At 44.3% G+C, this 13,791-nt stretch overlaps 1 protein-coding gene across 2 annotated transcripts in view; it reads right to left on the bottom strand.

Moving 5' to 3' along the window:
• Nucleotides 1-13,791, bottom strand: part of Syt11 (synaptotagmin 11) — a 34,368-nt gene that overhangs the window by 17,078 nt on the left and 3,499 nt on the right. For both annotated transcript variants that reach the window (XM_035450512.1, XM_027393149.2), the window contains exon 3: nucleotides 2,532-3,358. In XM_035450512.1, coding sequence (XP_035306403.1) covers nucleotides 2,532-3,358 — 827 coding nt within the window. The remainder of the gene's footprint in view (nucleotides 1-2,531; nucleotides 3,359-13,791) is intronic.

Genomic DNA, 13,791 nt, shown 5'->3' with positions numbered 1-13,791 from the left:
GAGAGAGAGAGAGAGAGAGACTCCCACCCCCACCCCAGACAGATTCCATGTAGCTTATGTTTAACTTCCTATAGTTTAGGATGACCTTGAACTCCTAATCCTCCTGCCATCACTTACTGAACACTGGGTTTATAGGCCTCTGCCAGGATGCCCCTTCTAAAAGTTCAAATTGGCCAGTACAGGACCCCAGCACTTGTACAGCAAGAGCAGGAGGATCATTGTAAATTCAAAGGCAGCCTGGGCTACATAGTGAGCTCCAGGCCACAGAGGGTATATAGTAAGATCCTGTGTCATCAAACCAAACAATAAAAACAAGGGCTGGAGACATAGCTCAGTTGGTAGACAGCTTGCCCAGCATGTACAAAGTCCTGGGTTCTTCTGAGTACTACAGAAACTATGAGTGGTGGTGCACACCTGTAAGACCAGCACTTGAGAGAAGGAGGGAGTTCAAGGTCATCTTCAGTTCCATCAGATTCTGGATAAAACTTAAAAAACAAAGCCACCCTCCATTTTTTTTTCTCCTTTGCACTGGGGAGTGAATCCAGGGCCTCTCACATGCTAGACAAGTACTCTCTCACTGAATAACATTACCTAAGGGTAATAATATGCCAGGCATGATATTTGGTGTCATCATCAAAATCTGGAAAGGAAGGCATGCTGTCAGCCGAGGAAAACAGACCGAAAGGAGCCAGGTGACCGTTGTCCCACAGCTGGAAAGGTGTGGCGCCAGGCAGCCAGTTCCAGTGCACGCCATCAGCACTGCTCTGCTCCCCAAATGTGGAAGAAGTGAATGAGCCACCGGGAGGGGTGGTTGAATGCACTCTGCTTTTCTGAAATTAATTCCAGAGCAATGCTACTTCATGGGGAAAGAGGGAGGAGGGCCTTCTCCTCCTCCTAATGCAGATTAGGGAAAGGAGCAAAGATGGAAAGGTCTCTGTGGCAAAGGTTTTAGATTGCATTAAATTGCATTTGTAACACAATTATAAAAAGACATACACAGGAGCTAAAGAGGTGGCTCAGTGGTTAAGAGCTCTTACTGTTCTTGCAACACACACTTGCCTAGAACTCTACTGCAAGGAATTCAACCCAACCTGGTATCCACTTTTGAATGTGCACGCACACACTCACACACACACACATGCACACAAATAATAAAAATAGTTTTGAAAGAAGGGCTCAAGAACCACTGAGATGGGTAAGTGGGTAAGTGTGCTTGCCACTAAACCTGATTTGAGCAGAAGGAGGTAAATCAAATATGGCAAGTTGTTTTCGGATCTCCATAAACTTCCTGCAACATGTACCCACTCTTATGTCCCATACACACACAAATAAATAATAAATCTAATAAAAGAAATGTACAAGCCCGGCGTTGGTGGCGCATGCCTTTAATCCCAGGGCTCAGGAGGCAGAGGCAGGTGGATCTCTGTGAGTGCTAGACCAGCCCGGTCTACAGAGCGAGTTCCAGGATAGGCTCCAAAGCCACAGAGAAACCCTGTCTCAAAAAAACAAAACAAAACAAAACAAACAAACAAAACAACAAAAAGAGAGAAATGTACCAAAACAACAACAACAAAAAAACCCATGCACATAGAACATAGGTGGGCTTGAAAATACACACCTATAACCTCAGCACTTGGAAGATAGAGACAGGAAGATCAGGAACTCAAGGTCATCCTTGGCCACAAATCAAGTTCAAGTTCAAGGTCAGTCTAGTCTACTTGAGACCCTGTCTCAAAAATTCACCACACAGTGGTGGTGCATGCCTTTAATTCCAATATATGGAAGGCAGAGGTAGGTGGATCTCTGAGTTCAAGACCAGCCTGTTCTACAGAGTGAGTTTCAAGACAGCCAGATCTGTCACACAGGAAACCCTGTCTCGAAAAAACAAATAAATAAATAAAATTAAGTAAGATAAAATTTGGGGTATTGTGGCACCTGCCTTTAATTCCAGCATTTGTGGGGGGCAGAGGCAGGTGAATCTGTGTGAGGCTGAGGCCAGCTTATTAGTGAATTTCGAGACAGCCAGGGCTATATAGAGAGACCCCTTCTCAAGGGAAAAAAAAAAAAGACATATTCATGAAAATGTTTATATGCGCTTAGAAAAGGAAACTGAGGGTAAAAACCCTGAACTGATTTTTATACATTTTCAGCAGTGGGAATGCATGCTCCCTCAAGGAAGATTGCAAGGTTTAGAGCATGGAGTTAGCTCCTTCATCCAATATATGGTGACGGGTCTAGGGCTGGTGGACCAGCCTGTTCCAAACAAGAGAGATGCAGCATCAGGATACCAACCATTAAGTGAAATTTTATAAGCAACTTGCCTTGTTGTCTGCTAGAATTTGACTCTGTGAGGAACACACCTGCAGGGTCCTCTGTTTTACTTTGACTACTGCTTATGTTTGACAGCTAAGAACTCAGTAACTTCTCTGTTACTTCTTTGCTATCATTGCTCACCTGACCCTCCCATCTCTCCCCTTAGATCTCTTAGGCCCCATCCTACCGTCCCTCCCCTGCACACTCTTCCTCCTCACCTGGATGTTCCTTTTGATGATGTCCCTGGTCAGCTGAACCTTGCCTGTGCTGGGGTCCACTCCAGCCAGTGGCACCATGACCTCCCCGATGACATCATCCCGAGAGAAGCGATCAAAGCTGAGCACGAGGAAATGTAGCACCAGGTCCTGCAGCTGGCTGTATGGAATTCCGTAGAAGGTGAAGGTCTCATCAAATACAGGGTCCAGGGTCTTGCGAAGCACTCGGGTCTTCACTCGGTGCCTCTTGTCTGGAAGGATCGTCATCTTGATGTAGGGGTCAGAGCCCTGGGTTTGGTCATCCATCACTGGCAGCCCGTGGGCCTCTTGGATTGTCACCACCAGAGCTTTTTTGGGAAAGTTATAGTCCACCGAGAAGGTAAGGGATCCGAGCATCACCTCTTCCTCTGGTGATGATGGGGAGGTGGCTTTGCTCTCACCAGGGGTCAGGCTTGTCATGGGACTCCTCAGTTCTTCCCCATAGTCTCTTTTGATGGGTAACTGGTCTATACAAGATGCAGAGCTAGGCCCTCTGGGGTCCTTTTCTTGGCTCAGCAGGCCAGACTCTGCCGCATTTACTAACAGGTTCCCTCGTGCACTCTCCCTCCGGAGACCATCTTTGTCTCTCCGGACTTTGATGATTTTCTTCTTGTTGCTGAGGGTCTCTGGGTAGATGCTAATGCCTTTCAGCATGTGAATAAACTTGTATGGCGGGGTCTTGTGCTTCTTCTCTGCCTGCTGGTGGCAGCATGTCCACACAAAGACAGTCACAGAAACACACACCACCAGCACAGAGGCCCCGATGAGGCCAGCCGCCACTGGTGACACATCTGAAGGCAGAGACCAGAGTTGTGTCAAAACAGCACTTCTGCTCCTGGCAAGAGAGCGCCCCTCGTGGGGCCCAACTAACCCTCAATCCAGCCTCCACAGTGCAAGCCCATCTGGGCTTTGGAGCTTTATCTGCTCACTGCCCAGGAGGTGACCAGTACCCTTGCCTTCCTGCTTGCTAAAGCCAGGGAACACTTTTGCTTAGCTGCTGTTGCTGCTGTTGTTTGAGGCAGGGTTTCACTGGCTGTGCTGCCGCTTGCCATATAGACCAAGCTGGCCTTGATCTCACAGAGATCTGTCTGCCTCAGCCTCCCAAATGCTGGGATTAAAGACATGGCTCATTTAGCTTCTTTATCTACCTATGTAGTGCCTCATCTGAGTTCTTAAAAATATACTATTATTGTACATGTATGGGTTTTTGTCTGCATATATGTGTGTGTAGCACATACATCAGAGCCTGATGTTCATGGAGGGCAGGTGTCTGATAACTGGGAACTGGAGTTACAGATGGTTGTGAACCACCATGTGGATAGTGGGAATTGAACCCAGGTCCTCTGGAAGAGCAGCCATTGTTCTTAACCAGCGATCCATCTTGACAGTCCCTGATTCTTTTTTAAAAAAAAACCTTTATAGCACTTGCAGGTTTGATTGTTCAGTTTAATTTGTGCTTCCCAGAAAGCCATGCCCTGAGTATTTGAAGGTTGCCTTTTGTGTAGGACTCTGTTTACCTCAACCTTTACATAGAGCATGAGCTGTGTGCTTGGTTTCATGAGGATGTTCCAGTACCCCAATACAGACAGTCAACGGTGGGGCTGTCTTGCTAACTGATTGACAGCTGTGTGGGAAAGGGTATAGTATTGAGTTTAGTTGATCTTTGGAGGGTGACTGGGAGTGGTCAGAGTGGGTATGAAGCTAGAAGAATACTGAGCAATGATGAGTAAGTACCTCATGCCGCAAACACTGTTGAGTCGGAGGCAAGGAGGCTGTTGCAGATTGAGACTGTCCTGACTCTAGTCTCATCTAGTAAGCTTCAGGTCCATCTAGATTGCTATGAAACTATCTTTAAAAAAATAAAAAGAGCAGGGCGTTAGTGGCTCACGCCTTTAATCCCAGCACTCGGGAGGCAGAGGCAGGCGGATCTCTGTGAGTTCGAGACCAGCTTGGTCTACAAGAGCTAGTTCCAGGACAGCCTCCAAAGCCAAAGAGAAACCCTGTCTCGAAAAACCAAAATAAATAAATAAATAAATAAATAAATAGATAGATAGATAGATAGATAAAAAAAGTACTAGTGGGACAGGTCAGCAGGTAAAGGTACTTGCCATCAGAGGCCTTATGGCCTGAACTCATCCCCAGAGAACACATGGTGGGAGACAAATGACTCCTCCCACAAGCCCTCTAACCTCTCCACACTTACCATGTGTGTGTCTCACCCAACGGAATGAATAAATAAATATCAAAAATGGAAAAGAGAAAAAAGGAAGGAAAAGAGCTCTGGGTCTGCATACGAACACTTCTTAACTTGTTACAAAGTCTCTGGTCCTAGGTCCTTAAAATACAAGTGTCTGTTATATAAGGAGTCATGTTTATTTTCTTAGTATTGTTTTTTTTTCTTAGTATTTTAAATAGGAAGAAAATGTAAAATTAATTTTCTTTCTTTTCTTTTCTTTTTTTTTTTTTTTTTTTCCTGAGATAAGGTCACACTGTGGAGCCCAGACTGTCCCAGAACTCAATTTAGACTGGCCTTGAACTCACAGAAATCTGGCTGCCTCTGACCATTGAGAGCTGGGATTAAAGGAATTTGACACCACACACAGCTCAGATATAATTTTCTTCTAAAACCTTCTTTGAGTACCTCATTGATTGGTTGGTTGACTTCAGTGCCTTTTTCAGAGAAGCCAGCAGATCCAACAGTCTGCTGCTGAGTGCTGACAGCTGTATTTAAAAGCACAGCCTTAGCTAGGTGGTGGTGGCATCTGCCTTTAATCCCTCGAGGGGCAGGGACAGGTAGATCTTTGTGAGTTCAAGGCCAGCCTGGTCTACAGAGAAAGTTCCAGGACAGGCTCCAAAGCTACAAGGAACCCCTGTATTGAAAAAAAAAAAATTCAAACAAACAAAAAAAACAACTCCCCCCCAAAACACAACAAAAACCAAAACCAAACTAAATAAAAGAAAACACCTTTCCCTCCCCCAATACTCACTCTCCTTAACCCAGCCTACCTTCATGGACCATATCATTCTCTTTGCTCTTACACCCATGTGCTTGTGTAAAAGAACTATATATAACGCAGGTGTGATGGCACACGATTTTAATCCCAGCACTCAGGAGGCCGAGACAGAAGGATCTGTGTGAGTTTGAGGCCAGCCTGGTCTGTACAATGAGTTAGGACAGCCAGGGCTTCATAGAAAGAACTGGTCTCAAACCTACAACCCAACCCCCCCAAGACAGAAAGAACTATATAATGTTCGCATTTGTAAGAATCAACGATTGGATGTGGTTGACACCTGTATCCCTGCACTAGGGAGGCAGGGCCAGGAGGTCGGGACCAGCTTGGACTAACTACATGGTGAGTTTGGGGTCCTACTGGACTGCTTGAGACCCTGCCTCAGAAGAAGAAGAAAGCTGAACGAGGATGTGGTGTGAATACATAATCCCAGCACTAGGGAAATAAGGGCCCCAGGATAAATTCAGCACCATCCTCTACTACATAGCAACTCTGAGGCCAGTCTGGGCTGTGTGGGATCTTGTCTTTACAAAAAGAGAGCATTGGAGAGATGGCTCAGTGGCTACGAGTGCTTGCTATAAAATCCTGAGGACCTGAGTTTGGATCCCAGAACCAAAACCCAAGTTGGTATTAGTCTCACAACTTCCTGTCATCACCGAGCCATGGGGAGGCAGGGACAGGAGAGTTGCTGGGGCTTGGTGCCTTCCAGCCTGTGGAAAAGCATGAGTGCATGGATACACCCCAGCCTCATACCAATGACAAAACAAGTATAAACACAAATAAGAAATAAAGAAGGAAGAAGGGGTGAGTACGTGATTGGTACAGTGCTTCTCTACCATGCATGAAGCCCTGGGTTAGAGCTCAGGCCACATAAAGGCAGGCAAAGAGGTATATGCCTGCAGTCCCAGCACTAGAGAAATGGTGGCAGGAGGATGGAAAGTTCAAGGTCCTCCTTAGCCAGGTCTCAAGTTCAAGTCCAACCTGAGCTACCTGAGATCTTATCTCTAAGTAAGTAATTACATTATAGCCCTCCCTAGCTGGCCTTAAACTCACCATCCTCTGGCCCTAGCTTGTGGGTTTAACCACTGTGCCTGGTTTCATTGTTTTGAAATTTATTATCTTCCCTGGAATGTAACCCTTGTGAGGACAGGCCATCCTGTTCGGTGGTGTAAGGCAATGCTTGAACACACAGCAGGCATGTAACCGTACTATCTGCTAGAAGAGCAAATAACTAAAGAGACAGATCAGTGATCTGTCTTCCCTTCCTTAACTCTCCCTTCCACTAGTCTTGTTTATCCTCTAAAAATTGAGCCTGTGTTATCTAAGTTCATTGAAGCCACATTGCTTTTAGTTCCTAAGGCCTGTAGTTTTCACCTTATATTTTAGAGGAAGAACTGGAAGACAGGAAGAACTAAGGAAATAAATACAATTCTAGCTTGTTCCAGATTCTTCCTGAATACCCTGATAGCCTTTCTCAGGCATCCACATGGCTCACTGTCTCAATCACTTTGGGCCTGGGGCCAGCTTCATGAGAGAAACATCTGCCCCAAAGAAACAAAAGTCATCACCTTCTTTGTTTTCCTTCATTGTGGTTATTACCCTGACCGCCCTCCCTTTCCCTATCCCTATCCCTATCCCTATCCCTATCCCTCTCCCTCTCCCTTTCTCTCTCTCTCTCTCTCTCTCTCTCTCTCTCTCTCTCTCTCTCTCTGTGTGTGTGTGTCTGTTTCTATCAACAGAGCTGTCTTCTATCTCTGTCGAAGCTTCACAGCTGCTGTGAAGCCAACAGTTTTGGCACAGTTAATACTCCATTACGCTGACCTGCTCCAACATGGGCCACAGACATGGGTCAGCCAGCAACTGACTTTTTTCTCTGAAACCACCAGCCAAAACAAACCTTTTTATTATCAAAACCAGAAGACAGACTTGGTCCACTTTATTACTTCAGTAAACTACAGTTTAGAAAAAAAAAAAAGACATAAAAACAATATGATTGCAGGCATCACAGAAAAATACAAAACCTTCTGGAGACTTAAAAGCCTACCTATAGGCAATATCTTTACTTGGTAAGTTTGGGCAAAGATGACTTGGTAAGTTAGGTGACAACTTGGCCAACATTAGGTTAATGCTGGTTTACATTAAAACACAAAGTCTGCCTCTTACAGGAGGTGGTGTAATTAGGTCTGCACTGGGCATATCAACATCCTGTTCAGCACTGACTACAATGAAATGTTTGTTGTCCTTAGTTACACATTTTAATGTGTATTTATTAGACTCCTGCAAGGCATTATGGTACAGACGTTTTAGTATTTGAACCAAAGGACTCAGTGAATAATTGAATAGGACCAGTGACCCCCCCCCTCGTTTATATTCAAGCTCCTCTGCCTAGGACTACATATTGGCAAATGCCATTGACAGGACTTAACTTCTGACCTGCCTCCCACCAGAATCTAGACTCTACATTATGCATACATAATTGGGATACTTGAAAAAAAAATACAAAAGAAGGATGAAGGTGCTTTCTGCCATGACTGCTGAACCTATGTGATGGGAAGTCTTCTGACTTCCACATGTACTTTTTAAAAACATACTTATGTGTCTGGGTGGTGGTGGTGACACTTTTAATCACAGCACTTGGGAATCAGGTACATCTCTATGAGTTTGAGGCCAGCCTATTCTACAGAGTGAGTTCTACACAGAAAAATCCTATCTACAGAGAAATCCTGTCTAGAAAAACCAAGAGAAATCCTGTCTTGAAAAACAAAAGAAAACAACAACAACAAAACACCTTAAGTCCTTTCACATATGAATAAAGAAATAAGATAAAACAAATTGAGGGGGCTGGAGAGATGGCTGAGAGGTTAAGAGCACCGGCTGCTATTCCAGAGGTCCTGAATTCAATTCCCAGCAACCACATGGTGGCTCACAACCATCCGTTATGAGATCTGGTGCCCTCTTCTGGTGTGCAGATATACATGGAAGCAGAATGCTGTATACATAATAAATAAATAAAATCTTTAAAAAAATTTAAAAAAAGAATTTGAAATTAAGTGGTAACAATAGAAAATCAGAATGCTGTAAACTATATCAAACGAAAAAGATACTGGCATGTAGGGTAGTAACTCTTTAACTTAATCATAATTACTTTAGGCATTTTCATGGAAGAGGGTTTGATTTGATATTAACTTTGTGGAACAGCCCAGCACCAAGATGCAAGAACTGAAGGAAGACAGTTTTGGACTCAATGAAAAGAATCAAGCCAGGAACAGTGGCAAGGGGATCACTATAATAAGTTCAGGGGTAGCCTGGAGGCTGAGAAGGTGGCTGAGAAGTCAAGAGAACTGGGTGTTCTTTCGGATGACTAGGTTTCCATTCCCAGCACCCTTGTCATAATTAACAACCTCTGTGACTGCAGTTGCTGGGGATCTGGTGCACTTTCCTCTATGGGCACGTATGGCTACACAGACATACTTGCTGGTAAAACATCCATGTACACGAAATAAAAATGAATAAAATCCAACGCTATTTTTTTCTTTTATTCAGCAGAATCTCATTACATAGCTATAGCTATGACTGTCCTGGAACTCACTATGAAGACCAGGCTGGTCTCAAACTCAAATGATGCATGTGAGGTGCCAGATCCCTTAAAACTGGAGCTGTAAATGCCTTGTGAACTCGAAGTATTGAATTCCAGATTCTGGAAGACCAGGCATTGCAATGCCTAACAACTGAGCCATTGCGGCAGCTTACTTTCTTCCTTTTTTTTTTTTTTTTTTTTAAAAAAAAACAGTGTCTCGCTGGGCGGTGGTGGTGCTCACCTTTAGTCCCAGCACTCAGGAGGCAGAAGCAGGTAGATCTCCGTGAGTTTGAGACCAGCCTGGTCTACATAAAGCTAGTTCCAAGACAACCTCCAAAGCCACAGAGAAACCCTGTCTCTAAAATAAAAATAAAAATAAAATAAAAACAGTGTCTCACCCTGTAGCTCTGACAGGCCTAGCAGTTGCTATGTAGACCAGGTTGGCCTTGAATTCAGAAGGATCTGCTTGCCTCTGCCTCTTGAGTATGTCATTACGCCTGATCTCCGAAATTCTTTCTAACTCAACATTTCATGGCTCAAAGAAAATTGGGAAACGGTAAGAAATGAAGAGTTTTCACTTGAAATAATCAGGTGAGGAGAAAGGCCATTTTTACCATAATAAATCTGATAACTATGCCCAGGTCCACACTAGCTTACATCACTCAGGAAGGGAAGTGTTCTCAGGGAGAAGTTTCAAAGAATGGAGGCAAGAACCTCATCCTGTCATTCTCAAATCTGAATTTCAGACATTGGATAAAAGCTAAGTAAATATGATTGCCGGTCAGAATGCCTCCAACATGAAGACATGGTTCTACGCGTGGCAGTCAGATACTGTCTTGCACATCAATTTGCTACTGTTTAGTGAAGCCGAACACAGATTGTGCGAAGAGGATAGTAGGAAACTACCAAGATACACATCAAGGCAAGCCTCCTGAACTAGTCTCCCGAGTGCTGGGATTATAGGTGTGAGCCACCACACCTTGCATAGGAGGTTTTGTGTGCACAATATGTGTGACAGCATGTCCATGGAGGGCAGAGGATAACTTTCAGGAGTCTATCCTGCCCTTCCACTACAGGTGGGTCTTGCAGATGAATCTTGGTCATCAGGCTTGGCAGCAAGAGCTTTCCACCTGCTGTGTTACCTTGCTGGCCAGAGGCAGGTATTTTTGAGAGTAAATTGAAAAGGAAGGCTAAAAGCCAAGACTGTGAGACATCTGCACAGGTCTTTGGCTCTACTCTGTGGTGTCATTGGGGGAACCTACTGCTACTTACAATGCATCAGTTTTTGTTGAGAAATGAAGATAGGTGGAAAAGAGAAAAGACAGGTAGTGTGATCCTTCAGGAGGACTGAGGAGGGAAGTAAGGCAGGTAGCCTGTGTGTGGCTAATTCAGGTAGTGTGATCCTTCAGGAGGACTGAGGAGGAAGTAAGGCAGGTAGCCTGTGTGTGGCTAATTCAGGTAGTGTGATCCTTCAGGAGGACTGAGGAGGAAGTAAGGCAGGTAGCCTGTGTGTGGCTAATTCAGGTGCCTCCCCATTTCTCACTTCTGCCCTGCACTCACTTTCATTTCCGAGTCTCTCCTTCTGTCCCTAACACCTAAGACAGTGAACTAGAAATAGTGAATGTTGAAATTCAGGGCCCTCTCTCTTGCTCTAATGAGAAGCTTTGGGGAAAGGAAGTTGAAACTAAGGACTGAAGTGAGTGTTTTAGAGCAGCCGTGGGGCTGGTGATGGAGCTCAGTTGACAGAATGCTTGCCTGCATTGCTGGGGTTTGCTGGTGGTATCTGTGTTTCTAGCAGTCCTATGGGAAGACAGCTATCTCCAGATGCTCATGGGTCTGCTAGCCTGCCATACACAGTAGAAAAATAAAAAAGGGCGTGTTGGCTGTGGTGGTGTAATCCTTTAATACCAGCACTCTGGAGGCAGAGGCAGGAGGATCTCTGTGAGTTTGAGGCCATCCTGAGTGAGTTCCAAGTCAGCCCTAATTAAATAGAGAGATAGTGTCTCAAAAACCAAACCAAATGAAACTAAAAACAAAAACAAAAAACCAGAAAGAAAAGAAGAAAGAAAGGAAGAAAGAGAGAAAGAAAGAGAGAGAGAGAGAAAAGGAAGAAAACATAAATAGCCAGATACGATGGTGAACACATTTAATCTGAACAGTCAAGAGGCAAAGGCAGGTGACTGTGGGGTTGAGGCCAGCCTAATATACTTCACCTAGTCAAGGACAGCTGGAGCTACATTTTGAGGACTTGTCTCAAAAAACAAGAAATATAACAAGACCCTCTTTCACACAAGTGGAAAGGTAAGGACTGACACCTGAGGTGGTCCCTTTTCTGCAACCCACAGAGTGATTGAATGGTTCAACCAATAAAGTGCATGTAGATTATAGTGATACCAATTGGTTACTTTTTGTATTTAAAGGTCATGGGTCATTCAATGTTGGCCTGGTATGCCCTCTGTCATGTGACAGTGTTTAAAGTACTTCATAACAAATGAAAAAGAGTTTTCTTTGGAGGAGGCAACGTGAAAGAGTCTAGGGATCTGGAGACACATATGAGATAGTCCCAAGTACTTTAGCCTTTGCTCAGAACAGAATTTTAATAAAATTTAGGTTATTTCATTTCTTTAAGAATATTTTAAATTTATCCGGGCAGTGGTGGCGTACACCTTTAGTCCCAGCAATTGGGAGGCAGAGGCAGGCAGATATCTGTGAGTTCGAGACCAGCCTGGTCTACAAGAGCTAGTTCCAGGACTGCCTCCAAAGCCACAGAGAAACCCTGTCTCAAAAAACAAAACAACAACAATAAAAAGAAAGAATATTTGAAATCTAATTTCATTTAATATTTATTTATGCATGAGTGATTTGCTTGCAAGTATGCATGTATACAATGTGTGAGCCTGATGGCTGTGAAACTCAGAAGGGGCACTGGATTTCTTGGGATTGGATTTATAATGGCTGTGAACCTGTCTGTGAGTGCTGGGAATTAAACTTGAGTTCCCTGGAAGAGCAAAAGTGCTCTTAACTGGTGAGCTAACTCTTTAGCCCCCTGAGCATTTTTGTTTTGTTGTTTGACTTCTTTTGAGACAGAGTTTTGTGTAGCCCACCCTATCCTCAAACTGGCCTTGAATTCTTTTTCACATTAAAAAAATTAATATATGTTCATACATTATACATTACTATATGTATGTGTGAGACATGACAACAGTGTGTGTGTGTGTGTGATGGTAAAAGACAACTTTGTGGAGTTTTCTCTCCTTCCACCTTTATGGAGGATCTAAAGCTAGAATTCAGGGTGTCAGGTTTGAGCCAAGAGCTTTACATACTGATCCATTTTGCTGGCCCTGGTCTTGAATTCTGATTTCCTATAACCTCTACACTCCCAGTGCTAGCATTACTGTGTGAGCTACCATGTCTGGATCACTTTTTATTTTGTTTTATTTATTTATTGTTTTGTTTTTTTTCCCAGACAGGGATTCTCTGTAGGTTTCCTGGAATTTGCTCAGCAGACCAGGCTGGCCTCCAAGTCACAGAGATCTGCCTGTCTCAGCTTCCCCAGTGCTGTGATTAAAGGGGTGCACCACCACCATCCAACTTGTTTTATTTTATTAAGGCAAGGCTTCCCTATCTAGCCCAGGCTGGCTGGAACTCAATATATTCCCAGGCTTACTTTGTTTTTTGTTTTTTGGGTTTTTTTTTTTGGTATTTTGAGACAGGGTTTCCCTGTGGCTTTTGGAAGCTGTCCTGCAGCTAGCTCTTGTAGACCAGGTTGGTCTCGAACTCACAGAGATCCACCTACCTCTGCCTCCCAAGTGCTGGGATTAGAGGTGTGTGTCACAACTGCCCCGCCCAGGCTTACTTTGAACTCACGACAATTCTACCCCAGTTTCCCGAGTGCTGGGATAAAGTGCCTTGAGCCAGCATTCCTGGATGCTTTGTTTCTAGAGACCAGTGTCATTAGATTGCCCTGTCTGGCTTAGAAGTCGGAAGTGGTGATAAGCTGGCTTTGAACTTGGTCTCCTAGGCTGGGCATGCACACATCACCAAGTCAGTGTTGGATTTGTTTTTGCTTTTCAGGGCTGGTGGTCCTGCCAAGAACCTTTGCACCACTCAGGTGTACATTCTTCCTCTGAGCTACTCCTTCAGTCTCACACCTCATTACTGACTCTTCTTTGGCGAAACACAGCCTCTCACTGTCACTAAGGCCAGTGTCCTACAGCAGAATCAGAATGACTAGGGCAGCAGTCAGGCATTGGTTCAAACCCTAGTGCTACCATGACTAGTTCATTTGGACTTCATTGTATTCCAAGGTTCATTCTCCTGGTCTGGAGAGTGCACATAATCATACCTACACTGGAAGACATGCTAAGATTACAAACAATACAGGACATAAAAGGTGTAATATACCCTCAGCCCCCAATTTCTACTAGTGTCTCCTAAAGGAAAGCACGAGGCTGGGCTGGGTTTCCTCTATTTTCAAAGGGCTCTGGAATTGCACTTAGAGGAAGGACTCTGCTGGAAAGAGGGTGTGAGGAGAAAAAGAGTGTGAAGAAAATCTTGGGTTTCTCATGTGATCACAAAACAGGTTTCAGTTTGGGGAACTCAGGACTCAAAGGATAGAGACAGAGGGCAAAGCAAA

This window comes from Cricetulus griseus (assembly GCF_003668045.3).
Source record: "Cricetulus griseus strain 17A/GY chromosome 1 unlocalized genomic scaffold, alternate assembly CriGri-PICRH-1.0 chr1_0, whole genome shotgun sequence".
NCBI classification, from domain to species: Eukaryota; Metazoa; Chordata; class Mammalia; order Rodentia; family Cricetidae; genus Cricetulus; species Cricetulus griseus.
This window is presented reverse-complemented; position numbering and strand designations above follow the sequence as displayed.